Here is a 26901-nt window from a genome sequence, read left to right on the forward strand (position 1 = left end):
CAAAAGTAATTCGTCAAATTTGAAATTTCGGCATAAGTTGAACCGTACGAATATACATTGATATCAAAATCATTGGTGGAGGAACAGATCAGAAAATGGGCCAAGGAGAAAAATCCACGCAGGAAAACCTTTATAGAGAAGAAAAATAAAGCTGGGATCGAATCGAAATGATCACATAGAATGTAGGACTCAGCTGCTGTCTCCAGCTTCCGATTCAGCTACCATCTCCAGCTTCTGTCTCCAGCTACTGTCTCCAGATGCAGTCTTAGCTGCTGTCTCCAGACCGGGCGTTCTTCAGCACAAAAAACATCACTTTCAAATAAATTGGTATGTCGCTTGTGAGCTGTTGTACTTTGAGTGAAAAGTTTCCAAAGAAACCCTTCATAAAAAACTATTTCAAGGACACCATGTATATATTTCAACATATTCCCACGATCAAAAGGAAGTTCGGGCTTCCGCGTGGGCTCGAAAGTGATTTCTCCGAATGAGCATTAATTTTTTAGTGGCCCGCCGAAATCTGCTCTACAAGGAAATAAAATTAATTCAGTGTACAAGTTGAAGCGAAGGTATGTATCATTTTAATTGAGGTATCTTGAGATCTGCTCACACCGCTAATTGCGGCAAGAGAGGACTTACATAAATTGTCATTTCCGTTGCAAAAGAAAACAGAACAAAAAACAGAACTGGATCTTTATCATATCATTAGTTCAGTTGGAGCAAATAAGTAGATACTGATAAATGAGTGTTCTTATTCGATGTCGTTTTATTTTGGCCGTAAATTAGTTTTATATTATTCATTCTGAAAAGTTGAGTTTGTTAACACTAAGGAAAATATAAATGAGGCTCATTAGTTATACTCGGGTGACTATCACAAAACACAAAGGGAGAAAACGAAATATAGAAGGAGATATTGATGATAAACGTTTTGTTAGTCGAGCGGGGTTTATAATTTTTATGTTGAAAAATCAACAATCAGTAGCATTGGTTCTACGAGGGCTGTTGTGAAAGTAAAGCCTGTTAGAAAGGGATGATATTTGCTGCGTTGTCATGAGCTCATTGCGTTTTTCCATTCATCTTTGGTCGTTACATTTGAAAACTCAATCAATAAGCTATAATCTGTACAGAATACATTATTGAAAATAATATATAATAAACACAAACGATATTTAACAAAGAAATTGTACGAAGAAACGGAGACATTTGGCATAAACAATTTGTATGATCTATATGTTTCACAATAAAGAATATTATATCACCTCTTGAACTAGACACCAAAATTGTTTCAAAAAACCACTTTTCCCAGCGGATATCAGATTATTTACTTTTCAGACCTGAAAACCTCGGTAGCAATTCCAATCTACAAAAATTGTGACAAAACAGAGGCCAATTTCGGTGATCGCATGTTTCAGCAAAATGTTCGAAAACCCCAAATTAATGGGGAATGTTCCTCCTGACGAAAATCAAGTGGTTTTCATGAAAGATGTCTAAAAAACGCAGTTTAAACTTACATTTAAAGGGATTCGTTTCTATTTCACCATTTGGCAACATCGGTTATAGCTAATAAAGGACAATGAATCTGTTACCTGTATGAGACAAACAAAGTTGACATATTTCAGAGGCGTGCTGTTCTGTTTACTTATGTTCCGAGTTCCGAGACATTCTGTGACATATGACATTTTGTACACCTAACCTATCTTCCTCTTGTGGAGGTTATATTGATCTATAATTTATATTTTGCTTCAATTGTTGATTTATAAAGATAATTTTCCTTTTTTAAAGTTGAATATTTAGGTACGTATAAATTATTTCAACTTAATATAGGCGCTGTTGCCAATATGTGAATTAGAAACAAATCCCTTTAAAAATCAAAACCTAACATTTGAAACATCAATTTGAATACTTTTCGAAGTGAATTTGAAAAACTCATGAATTAAACTCAACTTTATTTTGTTCAAATTTGCATTTGCTGTAATAACCCAAATTGAGGAACATTCCCCATTAAATAGAACTGGCCGAAAATATATGTGAAATCTTTATGGTGCTGGTTCATTCAATTATAAGAATAATAAGAATTAAAGGACCAGGGAGATCACTCCCAATCAATGCAGAATGACGACGAACAGTTGGGTCCACTCACCTGTTGTTCTGTCGACGGATAGGATGTCCACAAGGCTTCGAATGTGTATTCTTCTGCTGCACAACACTCTAGAGTTTCGATTTTACACATATAGCAATCATATAGCTAATCACAAAATGCGGGAAAAATACTTTTAAAGCGGAGTACCAATTTGCGGTGCGAAAAATGGCCGTATTCCCGCTGCTTCTCCCCGCGCATGTCTGAGTTTTCCCCAACTGCATTTGCGCGGTGAAAGAATCCCGTGTGGTTACAGGGAAAAAAAAATAATACCCAAAAAATAAAAGTGAAAATTTCCTCACTCAACCTTTGCATTTAGGAAGGTAATGAAACAAAAATAATACTAAACTCAAAAAATAATATGATAAGGTGAACCGTAAACATTCCGGCCACCCAAAAAGGGGTATTTGACCCTTTTTTAATGCGAAATTTCAACTTCTGGTAGAGGGCATAACTTTACCAGAGGTCTTTTGAATTCACTACCATCTGCAGTGCGGATCGTAGCAACGCGACAAATATCATCTGCACCTGGGTGCAGAGCTGTAATTCTGGCAAGATTCCATTTCGAAGGAGAAACATTATCTTGCTTTATTATTACTAAAGTACCAAGTTTGGGAGGAGGCGAGGTGGGAGCAAACCATTTCGCCTTTTGTTGCAAGGTATGTAAATACTCTGTATGCCATCGTGACCAAAAATCCTGATGGAGTCGTTGTAAAAGTTGCCATCGGCTTAGCTGATTCAACTTCAAGTGAGACAAATCTGGATCAGGTAACGCAGAGATAGGTTCCAGGGTTAAAAAGTGACCCGGTGTTAACACGGAAAAATCATTGGCATCTGAACTGATGGGTGTTAGAGGGCGGCTGTTTAGCAAACCCTCAATCTGAACGAGTACTGTGTAAAATTCTTCGTAATTTAAAATCTGTTCACCAATTACTCGCTTCAAATGCGTTTTTACTGACTTGACTCCAGCTTCTACCAATCCCGAAAAATGTGGAGCAGAAGGAGGTTGAAAATGCCATTCTATTGCGAGAGAATTTGCTGCATTTCTCAACATGTTTTGAATTATTTTGTTACCACCAACGAAAGCTGTACCGTTGTCAGAATAACATTTTATTACAGGACCTCTTCGTGAAATCAAACGCCGGAAGGCACACAAAAACGTCTCACTAGACAAATCTCCCGAAAGTTCTAAGTGTAATGCTTTAGTAGCAAAACAACAAAACACGACCACGTACGATTTGAACGTTTTTGAAGAGCGAATCTTCATTGCTTTCGTTGTGAAAGGACCACAGTGATCGATTGCAACAACTGAAAAACTGCGAAGTTGAGAAATGCGTAAGCGGGGTAGAGAACCCATTGGAGGCTGATATGGTTTTGGGTTCAAACGCCAGCATTTTAGGCATTTTGAAATGATGCTGTATATAGCGCGTTTTGGCGACAAGATCCAAAAATGTTGAATTAATAAAAATTGTAAGGTCTGCGCACCGGGGTGTAAATAGACTTTATGAAAGTATTCTATGATCAAAGTGGTAAGCCGACAACCTTTTGGTAAAAGTACGGGGTGTTTTTGATCATAGTTTAGGTCTGAGTGTTCGAGACGACCTCCGACTCGTATAATATTATGGGAATCAATAAATACTCCTAATTTTTTATAGGCCTTTGGAATCGATCTTTTATTTTTCATATTATTTATCAGATCCGAAAAATATTTTTGTTGAGTATATCTTACTAAAAATAAAGTAGATTGTTGTAATTCACAACTTGTAAGTACACACGTTCTGCGAAAATCGCGATTTGATTTTTTAGAGTTGAAAAGAAAACGTAAATAGTAAGCAATAATTCTTTGTACTTTCGAAAATGAAGAGAAGCGGGTCAGTATTTTTTCGAAAGGGTCGAATTCTGGTTCGGAAGTTACAAGAAAGGTATTTCTTTCTTCAGAAAACACTTCAGGGGGTGCACTATCAAATTTGAATCTAGATTTTGGCCATTGGTTACAGGGTAATGCAAGCCATGGCGGACCTTTCAACCATAAATTATTTTCTAAGAACTCTGAAGGTAATTGTCCCCTTGAAGCACTGTCACTAGGATTATTTTGCGAGTCAATATGATGCCATGATTCTGGTGATAATAATTCTTGAATGCGCGCAACACGATTTCCGACAAATGTTTTCCATTTATATGCAGGTCCTTTAATCCAATGCAGAGCAATTGAAGAGTCAGTCCACGCATACAATCTAGAAAACACTATTTTATTGTGAAAAGTTTTCAAAACGTAGGAAACTAATTCACTTAGAAGAACACAAGCAGTTAATTCAAGTTTTGGAATTGACAAATTTTTCAAAGGACTAAGGCGAGACTTAGCAATAACAAAATATATATCACATTTTTCATTTTCAGTTATTCGAAAATAAATTACCGTGGCATACGCCTTCATTGAGGCATCTCCGAATGCATGCAATTGCACTTCCGAGTTCTGTTTGATTCCAATCAAGCGAGGAATTCGAACCTTCTCGAGTAGTAAAAGCTCATCTTTTAACTGTGACCACCTTTCGCGAATTTCGAGTGGTGGTTCATCATCCCATTGAAGACCTAATGTATGTAAAATTTGCATAAAGGATTTCGCGAATAAAGTGACAGGACTAAGAAATCCTAACGGATCATACAGACGTGCAATTTGACTTAAAATATTCCGTTTGGTGCATTTGCATTCTGTGGTATCGACTGTGAAACAAAATATGTCATCTTGTGGAAACCACTGAAGACCCAAGATTTTTAAGATATGCGATTCTGTGTCGAAGTTAACTAAACTTGTTTGAAGTTGCGATTCTGGAATATCTAAAAGTAATTTCTTAGTATTACTCGACCATTTTCCTAGTTCAAAGCCGCCCTTTTTCAGTATTGCAATCAGTTGATCGCGAGCTATCTTTGCTTCCTGAAATGAATTGAAACTCGAACAACAATCATCAACGTAAGTCGAATGTTCTAAAATTCGAGCTCCCAAGGGGTAGTTGTCGCGTTCATCTTGTGCTAACTGAAGGATGGTTCGATTCGCAAGAAATGGAGAGCAAGACAACCCAAAAATCACTCTCTCAAACATGTACTCGCGGATAGGTTCGCATTTGGAATTTCTCCATAAAATTCTCTGAAAAGTTTGATGCTTTTCAGCTACTTTAAGCATAGTGAACATAGAGTGAATATCACAAGTGAATGTTATATTACCAAGACGAAAATTTAATAGAATTTGACCAATATCCTTTTGAAGCTTTTGACCAATCAAAAGCGTATCATTTAACGACGGTTGGTTGCCTCTAATTTTGAAACTGCCGTCTAGTACTATGCGGACCTTTCCTGGTTTCACTACCGCGTGATGTGGTATTATAAAACCATTTTGGAGAAGTAGGTTGTCAGGGACAGGTTTGAGAAAACCTTCTTTTAAATAATCAACAATTATTTTTGAATATTCGCGATGTAATTCCTTATTTGCGTACAACCTATTTTCAAGGGACAAAAAACGTTTTGTAGCAAGAGCGCGACATTCTGTGATGTCAAAAAGCGGTTCATTAATATTTTTGAATGGAAGCTCTAGAATATATCTACCAGTAGCGTCACGTGAGTGTGTTTCTCGAAATATTTTCTCGCAGAGTTCATTTTCTGGAGACATCATTTTTTCTCTAGGAATCTCCTCAATTTCCCAGAAGTGCGAAAGAGTCTTATTCAAGTTGAACAAATCTGTTTGTGCCGTAGAACAAAATAAAGTTGTAGCGGTAGTAAATGAAGAGTTCAACTCCGTATATTTTCCGATTAATACGTAACCGAAAATTGTATTTATTGCGATCGGTTCATTCCTTTCGCCCGAAATATGATTGTTAAGTAAAATAAGAGCAAAAATTTCGGCACCTAATAATAAATCTATTGGACCGGGTTCATAAAATTTAGGATCAGCAAGAAACAGATTTTTTATATGGTCAAGGTGCGTATGTTTCAGAGTGCGAGGTGGCATATCTGTGCATATTTTTGGTAAAATGTAAGCATCAATATTCAATATTGGGTTGGAGGTACCAATCGGTTTGATAGAGCAAGAAACTCCACCTTTTGTAGTATATTCCTCCATTTGATTCAAACCTTGAATTTTCAAGGACGATTCGAATCGCGCTAAATGTAGTTTTTTAAAACACTTTTCTGATATGTAATTTGTCTCGGAACCACTGTCAATAAGTGCTCGAACTTTGTGAAAATTACCAAATGAATCCTGAATTTCAAGAAGAGCGGTTGAAAGCAATACACCAGAACGAGATGAAGCGATTCCACAGAAATTTGTAGGCGGCTGCGGGTTTTGCATTTGTAAAGAAATATTTTTTTTTGCTTGCGCTTGCGGTGATGAAAAATTAACATCTGAAGTGGGGTGTGCTCGGGGTAAGGAGCCACTGTTGAATTGCGTATTGAGGGGACTCGTTTGCGGAGGAAGACTGTCTATTTGCGGGACATGAGCGGATTGAGGCGTTGCTCCGATTAATGGAGCACTAGTGGCGAAAAGACTGTCAGTGGCGTGCAAGTTTTGCGGATAATATTGGGAATTATTCGTTGCAGAATTGAACTGCGAATTGTAAATGGAATTGTTGGGATTTTGCGGACTAGTAACACTAGTGGGTTGATTATTACGTGACGTATTTATGCATATCATTGTGTGATGTCTTGAAAAGCAGGATCGACAGTTAGATTGCGAACGGCACATCTCAGAGGTATGACGATCTGAGAGGCAGTTTAAACACCATTTGTTAGCGTGGGCAAGGCTTAGACGTTCTTGTGGTGATTTATTTTGGAACTGAGGACATTTATAAATGAAGTGATCAGTTGATTTACAGAATGTACATGAATAAGTGGTGCTTTTCTTTGCATTTACAAAAAACGTATTTGCCTGACGCGGTTTCAACTGAAATGAATTAGAACCTTTGGTTTTGTTTTCAGGCTTGCAATGTAATTGACTATTAGACGTTTTTTGTGATTTTAAAGAAGAAGAAAATTCTACAGTCTCTAATGCGTGACAGTGATTTACAATGAATGATTTCAAATCATCGTATTGTGGAAAGGTTCCTTTGTTTGGATTACCGTATTGAATTTCAAATTTAGTTAACAGATCATCATTTAAATGCTTGGAAAGCATATAGAATAGTAAAAAATCACTCTGTTTTATAGGTAATTCCATTTTTTCCAAAGCAGAAATATTTTCAGTGAAAATATCTACAAGAGAACGTAAAGCTTTCGAGTTATTAGAATTAGTAACGATAGGTGCGTTATCTAGCGACTGTAAATGGGCGAATGCGATTAAGCGTGGTCGATCGTAACGTTCGATTAGAGCGTCAAGAGCAGCCTTATAGTTCAGTGCGGATGCGGAATTGCTTTGGACAACAGCCTTTGCAGGACCCTCCAAGGCGTCCATCAGATGCGAGTATTTTTCGACGTCAGAGCGGTCGTCGTCTCCGTCAACGACTAAAGAAAAAATTTCATAAAAATGGCGGAATTGTTTAAGATCTCCTGAAAATTTGGGTATTTTGAGTGGATTCAGCTTAGCAGAAGGCTTACTCGGTTGTGGTGTGGAAAGAACAGGTTTTTGGTCAGTTTGGAATACAGTATGGTACGAAGCATACACTTCTGAAGCGTCGTTTTCAAATTCTTTGCGAAGGTTTTCTTCGGCATCGGTATCTTCGTTTTCCATAATGCAAGCCAAGCTTATTGTACTCGAATGGTGAATATAAAACTGTTTTTTCACCTCATCAAAGGCCGAATATGCCATTTGAAACTGTAGTTTTGCTTGCTCACTTGTTGAAGCATTCATGGCGAATTTTTTGAGTTCACGCATTTGATAGTAATAAATTTGGCGAATCGCCTTATATTGTTTCAGTTTGTTAGCGTTTGAAGACATATTTTATTTTATTACACAGTAATTCAGTTCATAGTATGATTTTTACTATAGAGGTTTTTACAAAACCCGCTTGGGAAAGCTGTTGTATAGCGAAACACGTGTTATGGTTTTTGTAAAACCCTTCATAGAGAAAATCATACAGTAAACTGTATTGATGAACTCAAAATTAGACCAATAAATCATATACAAAAGTATAAACTTTCATCGAATTTACAATTTGGCTTCAAGGGAGATAACCAACCCAGGATGTCATTCTAGAACTGTCATCGGAAATTAACGAAAGACCTTTGACATGGTTAGTCACACAATACTACTCAATATTCTAGAAAAAAAAGGAATCAAGAGGAGAATATCGGAGCTATTTAAAACAAATTTGAATGATCGGAAACTGTGTGTCAATTTTAGGGACACAATGCGCGAATACCGAATAATAAAGTATAGCGTACCACAGGGAACAACTCTTGGACCGATTCTCTTCTCATTATATATTGTTGGCCTATTTTCGCAGTAGTATCATAAACTACGCCGGAAGTAATTGGAAAGACCTTAAAGATACAGTAGAAACAGACTTGTTCACCATCGAGGACTGGTTTGACTATGAATTATTATCCATTAATTTCAAGAAATCATTATCACAAATCAACATTGTCGCAACATCGCGACAAAATTTGTCGCAGCTCAGAATACAACATGAGTTTCAAATATTCTCCGTATCGCATATGAAATATCTTGGCATTGTAATAGTGGGATATACACATAGACTGTGTGTTAAAAAAGTTACCATTTGTCATATATTGAACACTAGCACTGAAACAGAAAGAAATCGTTTACTTCGCTTTTGCTGGGAGTCTCATTACGTACGATATAACAGACAGACAGATACGATATATAAGGATGTGGAGAAGTATTAAAAACACATTCGGTCCTCTGAAGTGATTCAGAAACGATTTCTGAAGATGATACTGTAGAAGAAACCAACGTATCCAAGTGATTCCTTGTATCAAGAATCAAAAATACTTGTGTCTGGACTGGTGATAGGTGAATTATTAATCAGACGGGCACAGCGTTTACAAATAATGAAATTTATCAATTACACCAACAAATGAACAAACAGAAATTAACAGTGTAACCTCGTGACGAGGGGAATCAGAATTAGGATTAGTTCCTGGCCAAAATGCCTGAACAGAATATATGCATCGGCTAAGAAAATGTGTTCCCAGTAACTCTTGAAAAAGTATCTCTCACATTGCTCGGGGTCATAAATTTAGTCAAGAAAGGTCAACCACTTGGGCCCTTGTCTTGATCCATAAAAGTGTTAACAATGAGTATCTACTCGAAACATCCCAAGTGTTTCTGTCGTTGTAAACATCCATTTGTTTTTCAGCAATGAAGACAGCGAGAGAAGACAGCGTTTCAATGATATGCGATGATAAAAAACATATGTGAATTTCTGGAAGTTCATCTAGCGTTTCCTAATATGACTAATAACCAGTCCTTGCAAAGCTTATTGTTAAATCATCTGAAAATGGAATTTTCAACAGGTGATGATCAAATGTATTAAAATCTATTTTAAAATCTGTTTTTCCGTTAATCAGCCGTCTCCCCCCTACGAACGATAACTCTCAGAAGTTGAGAAACTTGTGCGAGGACTAACGAGCTCTTACCTTTTAACCTGTGATTTCTAACACGGTTGCAGAATCATTCCAGCTTCAACCAGGTAAATTATCTCGAGAAAAATATCTGGTCGAGACAGGAATTGAACAAGACTCAACCTCTGATGGAAGCACCAATCTCTTTCGAAGGTTCGAAATAGATGAACACTCCAATCTAGCAATCTACGCCTTGGTCGAAGACGAAACGGACTGGTTTAAGCTTGACGATAGTCGCGTCACGAATTGTTCTGGAGATGTATTGAATTTATTGGAGCCTCTGGGGACACCCTACATTTTGTTTTATAAGAGAGAGGACATTGGCAGATCAAAATCTTCAGATGATGTGGTGTTGCAGGTTTTTCCAGATTTTCCTGCAGCTGAAAAAGCAAGTGCGTCACTGGAATCAATGAAGTCGCCCCGGAGCGCCAATTAATTTTTGTACATATAACTGTTTATATGAAATTGGCAAAATATATTTCAACTAGAGAACATCTCTGAAATGTAGCTGACCGAATCTAACGATACGGAAAAAATAAAAAATAAAAGGTTTGGCCTGTGTAATGTTGTTACAGCAAGTAAAACTGTTAACATCTACGAAGCCGTGAATGCAAAACTTGTCATTCAATTCAGAAAGAAATTTACATTTAATCAAGTTGGATAAATCCCTATCTGAATTCATATTTGATTAATTTTAATTTTGTTATTTTAAAGTAGTGAGAACGTCTAAGTGTCGTGAATAATTCAAAATCCTACTTTCCATGCTCAATTTCTAACGGCAGAATCGCGATTGGTTCACTGAAGTAAATTTTCATTTCACTATTTCACCCCCTAGGAATTTTTACGAGTACGCCCATGTTAACAAGTACTTCTTGTCAACTCTGGTCACTTCTACGTGAACCAAATATAGAGATTAAGACTATTGTGTTCACTTCATGGTTTGATTTTTACCAAGCCAAGCCAATTATAAAGAGAATAGTTATAATAATGATACACACCTATTGGAGGCTACGTCAAATCCGGTCACGTACAGATATATTCTTAGGTTGATGATGCCATTTATGGTTTTAACGAAAGGATAGACGAAAAATTCGGAATTTTTAACAATCGTATGACAAGGTGACCTGCTGAGACAGGGAGAAATAACCATATTTTATTGTAGCTGTTGTTTTTTGTTTCCGATACTTGGTCTGTTTCCCAGCAAATTGAATGATGTTTATATCATCTCTATGTATTTATTGAGCCTATGTGAAATCATTTTATTGTTATTGTTAATAGATAATTCCATTGTTTGATAGCGGTTTACCAGGGAATTCAAAATCATCTAACAGAATAGCTCTTTCTCTGATACTGAAACTTTGATGTTTTTGTTTGCACTTAAATTGTCCATTTTTAAAACGAACAATTCCCAACTCTTCAGACATCAATAAATAAACAAAACGGTCTTGTTGAGTTTTCTCCAAGTATGGTCCTTTTGTAAATTTGTTTTGCAACCCCTGATTGTTGTAACCTTTTTTTTTGTAATTTATGTCAGTACGATAGATAGGAAACTGTGGTCCTAATAAATGGCCACCACGTTCACCTGACCTGCCCCTTCTGAACTGTTCATAGTGGGGCTGCATTATAGACAAAGTATTCAGATCAACTTCTGACAATATTGACGAATTGAAAGAAACAATAACGAGGACCTGCATGGCTATAACTTCACAAACGCTGAATAATTGCCATAAAATACAATTGCAAGAGCGAATATGTGTTTGAAGAACGGTGGACCTCAATTTGAACATTTAATGAGATATCGCGAGCGTCGTAGATGGTTAAGAATATTTTGACATTAATCTTTTTTTGTTTGTTACTTGGTATAGTTCTTCAGATATGTGGAGTTTGTGTACAGATTTCAGGTGTAGACCCAAAAAATACTGAAACTTATATTTTTAGGTAGCTCCGACCGGAAATTATATTACCATACAGTGATGAAAGGAAAAACGAGGGAAAACACATGTATCGCAATAATGAGTGATTTTTTGTGGTATCTTTTTGGCAACACTGTTTTTGACAGATCACGCGTGAATCGTGTCTTGTGTCATTGTCAAACTTGTTCAGTTTGGTCTATAATTTAACCAACCACCATGAATCGACTTAAGAATGAACAAAGCTTGCAAATTATTGAATTTTATTATCAAAATTCTTGCTCGGCGAGGGAAGTGCATCGTGCACTTCTTCCAATTTATGGGCAGTTTCGTCAGCCTACTGAGGGAGCTATTCGGAAGCTTGTGACTGAATTTTGAACCCAGTTTACATAATTGGACATTAAACCACCAACACGCATACGTAGAGTGAGGACCGAAGAAAATATTGCGGCTGTATCCACCAGTGTTCGTGACGACCGTAAAATGTCGATGCGCCGCCGTTCGCAGCAATTGGGCCGCTGTTACTCCACTACGTGGAAAATTTTGCGGAAGGATTTGGGTGAAAAACCTTATAAGATACAGCTGGTGCAAGAATTGAAGCCACACGACCTCCCACAACGTCTAGCATTTGGTGAATGGGCGCTGGCAAAGTTGGAGTAAGATCCACAGTTCTATCGAAAAATTATGTTCAGCGAGAGGCTCATTTCTGGTTGAATGGATACACAATAGCATTGCAAGAGTTACCGATGCCTCCTGAAAAAACTCACTGTTTGGTGTGGATTATAGGTCGGTGGCATCGTCGTGACGACATCAAAGACGACAATGGCCGGAAACGTTACTCTGAATGGCGAGCGCTACCGTGTGATGATTGACATGTGGTTTCAACAAGACGGTGCCACCTACCACATGGCATGCGAAACAATGGCCCAATTAAGAGCCGCCTTCTGTGAACAGTTTATCCCACGTTTGGGGCCCGTAAATTGGCCGCCTAGATCGTGTGATTTAACGGCTTTGGATTATCTCTTGTGGGGTCATGTTGAGGTTCATGTCTACAGGGATAAACCAGCAACGACTGACGCTCTGGAAGCCAATATTGAAGCATTTATACGTGAAATACCGGTCGATATGTTAGAGAGAGTGTGCCAAAATTGGACCTTGCGCATGGGCCATCTAAAGCGGAGCCGCGAACAACATCTGCATGAAATCATCTTCAAACATTAAATTATATTGATCGTTCTATCGATTCTAATAAAGGTTTCATAAATGTTTTTAAATTTTTATTGTTTTGAAAATCAAATCCTATACCTCTTAAAAAACACCCGTTACATAGCTGAATATTTTAGTACATTGGCTACAAAAATAGATCGAAAAAACTAGAGGTCCGTATTTAATAACAAATATGAAACAGTATTGACATTTTCCCTGCCTTTCGAAATGAAGGCGGAAGAGCCGAAACACGAAATTTGATCATTCTAGATTTTGACGAATAATTCAAAGACAACCACAGATATTCTTCATCTGAAAAGAGTCGTCCATTCTAGTTCTCCAAAATGAGAAACAGTTGTCCAAATCATCAAACTTTGTAGGTCTCACCGTTTTCGAGATAGCAATAGCGGGATTAACTGAAATAAACGACCTGTGTATATAGTTTATATGGTGTTTTCCCTGCAAATGCAAATTGTTATCACTTTCTGTACTCCGCAAAACAATGGTTGAGAGTCACGTCAAAATAAACCTCAAACTTTTTCAGAACCAATGGTTGTCAGCAATAAATGTATTTTCCGAAATGCTATATAAACTTGAAGATGAATTTCCACACGATAATATGTTCACTGAACGTGAGTTTTCAACTTCCAAAAAGTTTCATCATGACCAAATCTCAAAATCTACACGTTAGAAGTAAAAGGTCCTAGCTATGTGTGAATTTGGTATTTTCAAATTACTCGTATGTCTTTATCTAAACGCTATTATTGCTATAAGCAGTAAAAGAGTCAATTTTCCGCTCCACTTCCCTGAAATTGTGTAATCATATAACAAACGTGCAGTATAAATTGAAAGAATACCCGAAGTGAAATTAGCTCATCATTTAAAATGAGCATTGACTTTTTTACTGTCTAGGTATAAAAATATATCTAGGTCTACTTCCTCATCATTAGTGATTTTTTGCAGGTTCTGTGACATTTGAAGCTTGAAGGGGTTTTTTCATGCTCATTTCGAAACACTCACCTATTCTACTGGGGTCCACGGCCCGCCACTGATTTTTAAAGGAGAGAAGAAACGTTAAAAGGACCCTGCTACAAGTGGGTGTAATTGTTATCTAACTCAAACAACTGTCACATTGTGTACAGGTTATATTTATAGGTCGTAACGCGTCTGCCAAGTGCTATAAATCTTTTTCGCCGCACCTCGTATTCGGCAACAGGTAGTTTGTCCCGTAATGTTCCAAGCGGCGTTGCCAGATGACAAAAACTTTCTTTACAATCCAGAAATTTGATTAGATATAGCCTAAATGAGAGTGGAGGAACCTTTAGAAAAATTGAACTCGCCAAGGTAAGTTACTGAAAGAATGGGTATGTCTCTGAACTCAATTACCAGCCAGTTCAAGTTTCAAGGTATTAAAATGGGTGAATTTTATAAATCCATTCATTCTAAGTTTTAAATTGAACTAGGTATTAGCATTTTATGACGTACGTTACATAAACTCTTTGGATTTACCTAATAAATTTTTGCAAATGAAAAATTACATCAAATAAGGAAAGTTTATTGAAAAATTGAAGATTTTTATCAAAAAATTAATCTGCATGAATCCTCGACTATGACCTGAAAGTACTGTGGTCTTTCTTCTATGAAAAAATGAAATAACGTTGGGCTAATTTTGGTTTTGAAAGGTTTTCAAAGGAAATAATATGCATTTGTCTCTATGACTTGATATAATTTGTGCAAAATAAGCATGCTTGTCATGTAGCCACTCTAATCCAAGAGTTTGGTCAGTCATTTACTGTTTTATTGTGTTGTTGGTATCCAGATCATCCAATTCAGGCCAAAAAAGTTGGTAATCATCGACCTATAGTAATCACCGTTGACAGCGATGGCCTGGCCAACGTCGTTCTCGAATAAATATGGTGCGATGACGCCGCCAGCCTAAAATCCACACCAAACACTGACTTTTTCGGGATGCATTGGACGATCTTGGATCTCATGTGTCAATGTGCCTCAGTTCATGGCCGCTCGTTTCGTGCGCGTCACCTATACTGTCGATGTCGTTTTATGCATCGCTGCCGTCGCCTTGCCAACGCTTGTCCGTCGCTATTTTCGTGCCCGCAGCCTCAGAATTGCGTTCTAGAGTGACTAAAAATGATGCCATACGATCCGAAAATTGATTCTTGTGCCGACAAATCTGTAACGATTGGGGAAATAATAATCATTTCTCAATATTGTTAGGCGTTAAGCTTGTCGCCTACTTGTCCGGCACAGCACAGCACGGAGCTGGCCGTCGCCTGATGGCGACGGGTGGTAGCATCGCCCACTTGTCCAGCTACAACCAGCATACTGGAGGTGTTGTTTGCTCGATTTCGAGGGGATTTCAGTTGACATCGAGCGGTGACAGAAACATGTCTAACACTAGCAGTTCTGACGAAGAAGTCGTCATTATAGTGGTCGCATTATCAAATGAAAAAAAGAATGTTGTGGGTCCATCCCGTTAATCAAAAGGAGGGAAATCTAGGAGAGTTTCATCATCTTTTCAACGATCTAAAAGAAGACGAGAAGACATTTTTCCAGTATTTCCGAATGACTCCAGGCAAATTTTCATAACTCATGGATATTCCAGAGGCTACCTTAACAAAAGCAACTCAATTTTTCCTCGTTCATTTTCATAGGTATCGTCTGACACTGTGTCGTAGCGTCGGGCGTTACTTAGAGACGGTACAGAGAGACAGAAACTTCCCAGGCATGTTTGGACAAGTTGATGCTGGCAAGCGCTGGCCGGCGACGCTCTCACTTGGCCAGTCCGTCACAGCACGTACCGTTATTTGCCGGACAGCATCGGAGAGCTGGAATCCTTTCCGGCGGCGGACACTCTTGGCTGTGCCGTGCCGGGCTAATGGGCGGTTGTCCATTCATTCTCATTGTTCCAATCCTATCCGTATTTTGACGGGACGGGCCCTGCTGTTCTGTGCCGGACAAGTGGACGACAAGCTTTAAAATACAGCAGTGAATCTACTGGATTATGTCGTGCTGGTAGAAAAGTCAAATTACCGCAATTGGTCCCACCAACTGATTCATCACGCTCATTCCTTTATGTGACGGAAAATGATTCTAAACACTACCTACTTGGGCAGCATATACAAATTAGTTTCGAATGGTGTCGTTTGGCGCAACGCATATTGCACCGGTTAACAAAATCTCAAACAATTGCGGATTGATTCAATGTAGGTATATATATATATATATATATATATATATATATATATATATATATATATATATATATATATATTGAAGCTCTATACCTTCTATTAATTATCTGCGAGCGCTTTCGACAGTTGGTAGTACTGTCATCTTCCGGCACTGCTCAAACTGAACTGGTCATCCTGTTGTCTGTCTCTTTATACGGTCAGAGCGTCTTAACTCAGGTATTTCAGGTACTTTACGTAAATTTGCCTGTATTTGTTCTGCATCAGGTGCTCTTCTTCGTGTTAGATCTTCTCTAGGAATGTGTATGGTTTTGTTTAATTTATTGAATGTGAGATCTTGTTGTGTTTTGATTTGTACTTGTTCCTCGATAAGTGATTTATGACTGTTGAATTTATGGATGTTCAAGTTTTCCCAAATGTCCATGCGGTGTCTTATTGTGGCCTCCGCGAAAGTTTTGAAAGGTGCAGCGACATTACTGTCGTTGCACGGCTTCTTCAACCGTCTTGGGGTTTCCTCCGTGGAGGTGCACAAGTGAGGGAGCTTTCCTGCAGGGGCAGCCGGTTCCTTGCCTCTATTCAAGGCGGAGCTTTTGGCACCCGCCGCAGGAAGTGCCTTTGCTGTTGAGCACAGCAAAGCCTTTGCTGTTGAGTACAGCAAGTGGTGAGCACAGAAGTGCTCACCACAATCCCGAGGCTGGACAGAATCCAGCCTTGGGATTGTTTTTTTTATTGTTTCTGTTTTCTTGTTGTTTCATTCATGTGTGTTCCCACGAGTAGCAAGGAAAGAGTTGGTCACCTCTGGCAGAGCCACGCTTTACCAGAGGTAGGCTGATTACAATGAGGTTTCGCCTATTTCCCCAAAGGGATCGTTCGTGCCCGTATAAGGCTTTTGGGGGGGTTTTAGTTCCCCTCACCCTACTTATTTCTGCCACTGACTATAAGGATTTTCATCATATCATTTTGAGAATTCAGAAAACTTCATCTGGCAACCCTGGATGGGAGACTGAAAGAAATATATCGTCTAACACCGATTATTAGGCAAGACCGCAAAGCAAAAAGAAAATTACGGTTTTTGTGTCCAGTGTTTATTGTTTCGTTTCGATTCATATAAATCGGCTCGCACAAACATCTATTCCACCTCTCCTGTAGTCGTTTTTCGTGGCAAACATCACCTGTACGACTCTGCGTGAATATGGCGTGGATTAAGACGAAGCCAAGGTGGAAAGGGAACTTAAGACAATGCAAGCCATCATTGGCTTATTCCTGATCAAAATAGCTCGTCAGTATGCAGTGTGCAGTGAACAACTAGTGAACTTCTAAGAGGTGATTGCCCTTCCTCTAAGTCTAATATACAAGGTTGGTCGTAATTGGACATTGGTCTGTGAACTTGGCTGCAAGGTAAGGATAATAGCTTTGTTACTTGATTCAATAACTTTGCAAGAAACACAGTTGATAAGTGGATCATACTGACTAATCTTGAACTGAATGACAGCAACAATCAAAGTTTCATTTATTCCAAACGCAAATTCTTAAGCAGGGAAAAAAGTTACGTTTCTAGGGGTTAAAAGTTTGGCAGGGTTGCCAATGTGTGAGGACATTGCCAATATGTGGGGATTTTTCTACATGGAATTTCCACAGAATATTTGAACTATTCTGTAGTATTTAACTTTACGGCAACTCAATCAATTCAATAACCGTCTTCAGATGTCATAAGGAGACAATTCGAATCTTGACAACTATCAACTCTAAGAGTTTTACTTAGCTCTATTATTATAGCTCTGCTCACTTTGTATACTCATATAGCAATTATTGAACTCATTTATGAGTATCTGGAATTGAGACAATCATAACGGCAATGCAAAATCAGCTGATGTCTGGAATGAAACATAGATTAACTGTGGATTTATGTACTAGTCTTAAGTCGTAAGTTTCAAGTCATAAGTATTTATGTTTTTCTTCTGTTGTCACTAAAAACTCAGTAGTTTAAACATCTTACGACTTGACATACGATTTAAAACTGGTTAATGGCGATATGCTGCCTGCAAACTATTTGCTGAAAACCTTGCTGAACAATATTTTCATGATATAGATGAGTATATTAGCTCAGCCAGTACCTCATAGCTTTGTGTGTTGAATAATTCTTTGTTTAGATATATATTTTTTTATTTCATTGTACCGCTTTGAATTTGTTGCTTTTTTCTTCTTTTTGTCTCAACTTTCATTCCCATAATGATTATATAGCTTGCTGTAGATATTGATTAACATAATATGTTAGTATGGAAGATCAATTTTTGCCTTGATTTATCATGTGCAGATGTTGAATTCTGCCATTTGTTAGGTTAGGGTAGGTTAATATCTCGTATAACTGTCAATAGAAACATTTATTATTATTATTATTAATAAATACAATTACTGTACTCTATGTTCCCTTTTTGTGTGTTTTTCAGGATGGGTTAAAAGAAACGTGAGACAATGGATTGTTTTTGTTCCAAAGTGTATTCAGTACACTGCAAAATCGTATTCTTGGATGAAACAGAACTGGTTCACGAGCTGCAGAACAATAGCAATGGCCAGTCCCTTCTAGACGTGGTCTTTCGACACCTCAACTTGCTTGAAACGGCCTACTTCGGGCTGCGCTACTTGGACCAGAATGGCCAGACCCATTGGTTGGACCCGACGAAGAAACTCAACAAGCAAATCAAGGTATATATCCAAAAACTTGTGCCACATACTCAAACAAATATTTTTCTGAAGTAGTATCAGTATTGAACGGGGTTCCTCAGGGGTCGGTTCTGGGTCCGCTACTATTTTTTGTCTACATCAATGATTTTCCATTGTTGATGCCAAGCACTGAGGTGAATCTCTTGCTGGTGACACAACATTGTGGAAACAAATTCGTCTTCTGTTCAACTACAAGAAGAAACTAGAGATACACAGTCCAAGTCGAATGCCTAGCACTTTTTCTCTAAGAAACAACGTTGAAATAACTCATTGAAGGTAGCAATTGGTGTTCCACAAGGCTCTAGTTTGGGTCCTTCACTCTTTGATGTTTTCATTAATGATATTGTATACTAAATTGATAATTGAGTAATGAATTGCTTCAAATTGTTTTTGATGTATGCAAGCATGAAGAGAGCAAGACAGACATAGACCTAGCAGTGTTTCTATAAAGAAAAATGCTGAAATAATCCTCCAAAGGTGACAACTGGTGTGCCACAAGGCTCTATTTTGGGCCTCTCACTCGTTGTTGCTTTCATTAATGACATTATATATTTATGCACATGCAATAATTAAATGAGTTATCTGTTCAGTTTATACAGACCAGCTGGTGGTCAAAGATCCTTACCATGTGAACAGATTCTTTCAGTGGTTTGACAGTAATGGATTGATTATCAGGCAACATCGATTAAACCTGCTTGATGTTAATTCAACAAAAAAATCAGTATTGACAACAGTTTCGTGATAAGAAGGAATCATAGGTCCATAGAACAAGTAAATTTCTTAGAATATATATTAACCAGAAGCTCACATGGAATGTGAATGTCTCAGAGTATAACTACAGTATTGACTACATTTTCGTGATAAGAGGGAATCATAGGTCCATAGAACAAGTAAATTTCTTGGAATATATATTGACCAGAAGCTCACATGGAATGTGAATGTCTCAGAGTATAACTACAGGTCCGCGATAAGAAGGAATCATAGGTCCATAGAACAAGTAAATTTCTTGGAATATATATTGACCAGAAGCTCACATGGAATGTGAATGTCTCAGAGTATAATTTGCTATAGTCACAGTTAAATTGATAGGTGCAATTGGGAGCTTTAGATCATTTAAAACAAAACTACTTGATTTGTTATGTGTGAATGCATTTTATTCAGTTCAGGAGAGCTTCGACATTTTGGTCAGTAACTTATTTGTTTGTGTACAGTTCCTAAAAATTCAGTTTAAGCTTTTATGTTGTTTATATTTTTTGTGAGAGATTAGAACCCTTGAAATGGACTGTTAACTACTTTGATCTCTGCACTTTTTTCAAGGTGCATTCACTGGACTTGACTGTTCGGATCTGTTGTCTCATGGAAATTTTGCTGTTCCATGGCAAATGGTGCATCTTTCGCTGGTATTCCTCTGTCAAAATTCAAGCTCTCGTTTAACAGATTTTTGCGTTAATAATTATATGATTTCAATTATTTATTTACTACTGTACTCATTTCCTGGCTTCATACATAATGTATTTAAATATAACTAGATTTTCTTTCTTTTTCTGTATAATTGGGAAAGTTTGTAAATAAATATATACCTTTCTATTCACCTAAATTATTCTATTCTATTCAAGGGCACAGATCCCTACACGCTCTACTTTGGCGTCAAGTTCTACGCAGCAGACCCATGCAAGCTCCTCGAAGAGATCACCAGGTACCAGTTCTTCCTCCAGATCAAGCAGGATATCCTCCAGGGGCGCCTCCTGGTCCCGTTCGAGCTAGCCGCAGAGCTGGGGGCCTTCATCCTGCAGTCTGAGCTGGGAGACTTTGATCCAAGGAGGCACAACCCGGGTTATGTATCGGAATTCCGGTTTCTGCCCAACCAGAGCGTCGAACTGGAGATGCGGATAGCAGAGCTGCACCAAACGCTAGTGGGGCAGATGCCCTCGCAAGCCGAACTGAGCTACCTGGACAAAGTGAAGTGGTTGGAGAATTACGGAGTGGATTTACATCCCGTGCTGGGTGAGGACCATGTGGAGTACTTCTTGGGGCTCACCCCGAGCGGGATAATCGTGCTGCAGAACAAGAACACCGTCGGGAACTACTACTGGCCGCGCATCACCAAGATTTACTTCAAGGGCCGGTACTTCATGCTCAGAGTGACCGATAAGAACGACGACGAGTGCACGTACGGGTTCGAAACTCCATCAAAATCAGCTTGTAAACATTTGTGGAAATGCTGCGTGGAACACCACGCGTTTTTCAGGCTTGTGCAAGTGACTCCTACGTCCCCGGATATTTTCGCGCTCGGTTCGCGGTTCCGTTACAGTGGTAGAACTGAGAAACAAGCTGTGCGGGACGCTCAGATGAAGTTGCGACAGCCACCTTCGTTTTCTCGGAAGCCCTCTAAGAAATATTCAAGAAGGCCTAACCTCGCGAGCGAGTCCGTCCTTTCGGAGCCATTGAAGGTGCCCCAGTTCCACCACAGGCAGGAAATCAAGCACATTTCTCTGCCCCTGCCCGTGGAGAGCTTCGAGGGGTCCTTCAACCCTTCGACGAATAACGGTGCCAAAAAGTATGACTCTCCGCACAGTACTAGAAGTGCTCCGTGGTCGCAACCCCATTCCAAAGGTTTGTACAACAGTTCAGCCCCACCTAGTCCCCGTTCCGTGAGGTCAGGGAGGTACAGGTCATCCTCGATTGACAGCCAGAGTTCTAACGACTCGAGGAATTGCAAGAAACGGAAACACAGGAGTAAGACTTCTGATAACGAGAGCGAGCTGAGCAAGGGGTCTTCCAGGTAATGATAATCTTGTCATTTAGTTCATTAGCACAATATTGAAACTTGAAAATGAAAATAGAAACACTTAAAAATACATCTGGAAATATACAAACAAAGAGCAGCTCTTTTATATTATTCTTGATTATACTAATGTATAAATTTTCCATATTTGGTGGTAGACTTTTGAAGAGTCTTATAGGCGGGATAATAAAGAAGAAGAAAAACTTTATGCAAAATAGGTTAACCCTAATATACAAACAATAATACACAATATTGGTGATTGCTAGGCAATGCTAAGGCATGAGAAGGTTATTGCAATTTACAGCAGCTCATTTATATCTTTCTTATATACAAATTTTCCATATTTTCTGGTAGATGTTTGCAGAATCTTACAGCCAGAATAACAAAGAAGAAGAACTTTGTTTGAAATAGGTTAACCTCACTATACAAACAATAATACTCAATATTAGTGATTGCTAAGCAATGCTATGGTATAAGGAAGTTATTGCAATTTACAACAGCTCATTTATATCATTCTTATATACAAATTTTCCATATTTTGTGGTAGATGTTTGCAGAGTCTTACAGCCAGAATAACAAAGAAGAAGAACTTTGTTTGAAATAGGTTAACCTCACTATACAAACAATAATACTCAATATTGGTGATTGCTAAGCAATGCTATGGTATAAGGAAGTTATTGCAATTTACAACAGCTCATTTATATCATTCTTATATACAAATTTTCCATATTTTGTGATAGATGTTTGAAGAGTGTTACAGCCAGAATAACAAAGAAGAAGAACTTTGTTTGAAATAGGTTAACCCTACTATACGAACAATAATACTCAATATTGTTGATTGCTAAGCAATGCTATGGTATAAGGAAGTTATTGCAATTTACAACAGCTCATTTATATCATTCTTATATACAAATTTTCCATATTTTGTGGTAGATGTTTGAAGAGTCTTGCAGCCAGAATAACAAGAAAGAACTTTGTTTGAAATAGGTTAACCCTACTATACAAACAATAATACTCAATATTGGTGATTGCTATATGCATATGTGCTTTGTGTATAAGGAAGTTATTGCAATTTACAGCAGCTCATTTATATCATTCCTATATACAAATTTTCCATATTTTGTGGTAGATGTTTGAAGAGTGTTACAGCCAGAATAACAAAGAAGAACTTTGTTTGAAATAGGTTAACCCTACTATACAAACAATAATACTCAATATTGGTGATTGCTAGTTGATGCTTTGGCATATAGAGATTATTGCAATCTACAGCAGCTCTTTTATATTATTCTTATATATAAATTTCCCAGATTTGGTGGTGGGTATTTGAAGGTTATTGTAGCCAGAATAACAAAGAAGAAGAACCCTAATATAGCAAGATTGCTAGGCAATGCCATGGCATAAGAAGGTTATTGCAATTTACTGTTATGGTGTTATTTTGTATTTCGATATTAACAAGACTTTGGAATATGTATAAAGCTGGAATAGTTGAGATATTACAGTTTTGAATAGTGGTCTACAATTATCATATGTTTTGTTTTCCCAAGAATTCGAAGGACTGTCTTATGAACACCTCCCAAAACAGAATGTCTATAAAAGCAGTCCTTGAGATACCTTACTAATATATTCTATGTGAAGACATGCACATTAATATATTTGTATTGTTAATGTTTATTTATTTGAATTGTCTTAATCAATGTGCACATTCCTAATAATCTCACTAAATGCACTGCAAGAATTTGTGGAAAATCTTCGCACTTCCAGTTTTTTTTTATAATCATTGTTTCCAGGTCCAGACGTAAGCACCGGAGAAGGAAATCAAAGAGTGGGAGGAAAGATTCCGGTTCGGATTACGAAAGCAAATCCACAGAGCGGAAGTCCAGGTCGAAACCCGACAATTATTATGAACTAGTCGATTCCACCTCGCAGTGGCAGGAAATCCAGAAAAACCTCTCCAGGGACTCCTCTGGAAACGCTGTCCAGAAAGCCAATGTGGTCAGCAGCAGAAGGAACCACGAACCGGGAGACTACAACACAACCGGTCGCAGAGGCAGACACCGGAAGCATCGGTCGAGATCTAGGTCCCCGGCCGAGGCGAAAACTTGGCTACCCAGTGAGCTAAAGAAGCACCTCGAGTTTGATCTTGTTGAGACAACCGGAATGAGTGACTTGCAGCTGAAGGAGATCCCTTACACGGTGGTGCAGACGAACTACTCAAAGCACGTCAAGTTGAAGCACTCCAATTCAACAAGAAGTGACGACAAAAGCAGAACCAACAGCTTGTCTTCGTACTCCCACCACCAAAGCGATTCCTACCCCACCTACAACCACAACAGCTTGTTCAACGAAGCTTTGACGAACTTTTCTTACCCCGAACACCGTGATTCTACGAACAATTCCTCCATGGGCCTCCCCGAGCCTCTGAAACCTTCCAGTTATCATTCCGGAAGTCATTCGAACGGTTACAATTCCTCCAAAGATAATTACGGTAATTTCTCTAGAGGGCACCACGAGCATTCCGACTCTGGGTTGGGGGTGGATCAGGATTGCGACGCAAGGAGACAGTCACAAGGTAAATTGGGATAGAAAGATAGTTTGTGGGGTCTTTCGTGATTTTTGTGTTACCTTCTGATTGGTGCTGGCTGTACCGAGAAATATGCTGATTTGACGTTCTTCGTTTGTGTTCATGAATCTCAAGATGGTGCTCATTTGTATTTGAATAATTCTGGTGCAGACAAATCTGTTTTTCCGGGGTATGCAGACTGGTCTCTAAATTAATCTATGGTTGATGTTTAAAGAATTTGGATGAAAGGAACCAAGTTCTGAGTTTGAATGCTAGGAATCGCACGTTGAAAGGTAAGACCTCTTTAATCCCTTACTCGACTTTTTTGAGGGTTATCGTTCATAGAAGCGAAACAGCTGGTTAACGGTTTTTTAACAGGATTGAAACCATTAAATTCGAAGCCCCTCTTCAGGTAAAGAATTGTCACAAGACAGAGTGAGTCTGAAAGTTAGGTTATAAATAATAAAAATATTAATTTTGTTGAAAATTCAGACGTAAAATAAATGTCTGGAGTTTTTTTTCATCTAAATACAGGTAACTTGTAATAGACGGGATTTAACAAAATATTTAAATTATAATTCAAGTTTGACGTCATTATTTGATGAGTTGAAGTCAATTTGAAGTCAGAATAAACCAAATTCCTAGTTTAAAGTAAGAATTCAATAAAAATTCCAAGTTTGAAGTCAGAATTAAAAAAAAATTCCAAGTTTATAGTCGGAATTTGACAAATTCCCAAGTTTAATTTAATGAAATTTTTGAGTTGAGAGTCGAAATTTACCAAAAATCTAGGCTCAAATTTGGAATGAACTAGTTTTTCAAAATTGAAGTCTTAATTAATGATAATAATTTTGTTAAATTCCGACAATAAATGAGGATTTTTATTAAATTACGACTTGAAATACGGAATTTCATTAAATTACGACTTCAAATCCGAAATTTTATCAAAATCGTTGTTGAACCCGGAATTTTCTAAAGTTCGAATTTAAACAAGAAATGTTGTCAAATCACGACTTCGAACGTGGAATTTCGTTGAATTCCTATTTCAAACACGAAATATTGTTGAATTATGAACTCTTAATTTTGTTGAATTCTGACTTCAAACTTGAAGTTTTCAATAAATTTCGACTTGTGAACACTTAATTTTTTTAAAATGTAACTTTGAACTTGGAATTTTGTTAAATTCTGTCATAAAAGCTGGAATTTCATTAAATAGGTATTTAGTCATTGACTTTGGAATTTCGACTTTGAACGGAGAGTGAATTTTTTTTGCCACTTGAATATCTAAAAATTAATCATTGAATTATGACTTAAAAATCCTAATTTTGTTAAAGTCTGACTTCAAATTTGGAATTTTTTTAAAATTACGACCTTGAAAACGGAATTTTGTTGATTTGTAACTTTGAACCAGAAATTTTGTTAAATTCTGACTTTGAACACAAAATTTTGGTAATTTGAGACTTTTGAACTACCTACTAATTTTGTGTAATTCTAACTTTGGACACATTTCGTTAAATTGTGACTTCAAATTCCTAATTTTGTAAAATTACGACTTTAAACAGAAATGATGTTAAATTATGACTTTAAATTCCTAATTATATTAAATTCTGACTTCAAACTTGGAATTTTTATTAAATTATTACTTTACACACGAAATTTTGTTGAGTTGTAATTTAAACTCTAGATTTTGTTAAATTCTGATTTCAAATATAGAATTTTGTAAAATTACGACTTCAAACACAAAATGTTGTTAAATTATGACTTCAAATTCCTAATTTAAATGAATTCTGACTTCAAATTAGGAATTTTCAATCAAATTATGACTTTAAACACGGAATTTTGTTGAATTGTAATTTCGAAACTAAATTTTGTTAAACTCTGAATTCATAAATAGAATTTCGGAAAATTACGATTTTAAACACATAATGTTGTTAAATTACGACTTCAAACTCCTAATTTCATTAAATTCTGACTTCAAACTTGGAATTTTCATTGAATTATTACTTCACACACGAAAATTTGTTGAATTGTAATTTAAACTCTATATTTTGTTAAAATTCTGATTTCAAATTTGGAATTACGTAAAATTACGACTTTAAACACAAAATGTTGTTAAATTATGACTTCAAACTCCTTATTCTAATGAATTCTGACTTCAACTTTGAAATTTTTAATCAAATTATGACTTTAAACTTAATTCCATTTTTCACAAAAAATTCCCGAAATCGCCGAACACGCAACGTCCTTCCTACTTTTGTGCCTCTCACCAACAAAATAAACATGCTAAACAGCTAAAACTGTGAACATATGTTCTAGACGAGTGAACCAACATAAAAAAAATCGCGAATCGAAAGTACGGAGCCCGCGAAATTTGAACATCAATCTCATTTTTTATACAGTCCACATATGAGATCACTTTTTCAGACAATGGAAGTCTGAATTTTTAACAAAAGCCAAAGGAGCCATTGCAGTGCAGAAACCATTCTTTGTACCACCCTGTATATTTTCTTTTTTTTTTTCGTTTCTTTGTGAAATGTTTGAATAGTAGGTATAATTTTGATCGAGTTACCTAACTGCCCATCTATTCTTATGATACATTTTCTCTGTATAGATCTGTTATATAAAATATTACCCATTATATAAATTATTTTTGTAATATTGTAATTTTTCTATCTATACCTTGTAAACCAAGTATTTGTAAATATTTAGACTATTTTCTTTGATGGAAAAAAAGGAAAGATTCTGCACTTTTTGCCAAAAAAGTGTTTCGAGTCTCTTTTATACACTTTTAATAAAGTATTTATTTTAAA

General features: G+C 37.3%; 1 protein-coding gene across 4 annotated transcripts; it reads left to right on the forward strand.

Moving 5' to 3' along the window:
• Positions 1–259: 259 nt before the first annotated feature.
• Positions 260–26901, forward strand: LOC111501942 (band 4.1-like protein 4). 4 transcript variants are annotated; one of them, XM_074171716.1, is made up of 7 exons: positions 262–566; positions 13783–13919; positions 13975–14163; positions 16994–17426; positions 18476–18731; positions 20366–21531; positions 23322–26901. In XM_074171716.1, exons 5-7 carry the CDS (start codon positions 18501–18503, stop codon positions 24115–24117), a joined length of 2193 nt encoding a protein of 730 aa, XP_074027817.1. In that variant the 5' UTR covers positions 262–566; positions 13783–13919; positions 13975–14163; positions 16994–17426; positions 18476–18500; the 3' UTR covers positions 24118–26901. The 4 variants fall into 4 exon arrangements, 3 of the variants coding, with proteins under 3 accessions (XP_023011642.2, XP_074027817.1, XP_074027807.1); XM_074171706.1 differs by having other exon boundaries at positions 17001–17426; XM_023155874.2 differs by lacking the exon at positions 16994–17426 and having other exon boundaries at positions 260–566.

Source organism: Leptinotarsa decemlineata, unplaced genomic scaffold, assembly GCF_025532065.1.
Source record: "Leptinotarsa decemlineata unplaced genomic scaffold, Ldec_3_MD MMD2_P_RNA_scaffold_12, whole genome shotgun sequence".
Taxonomy (NCBI): Eukaryota; Metazoa; Arthropoda; class Insecta; order Coleoptera; family Chrysomelidae; genus Leptinotarsa; species Leptinotarsa decemlineata.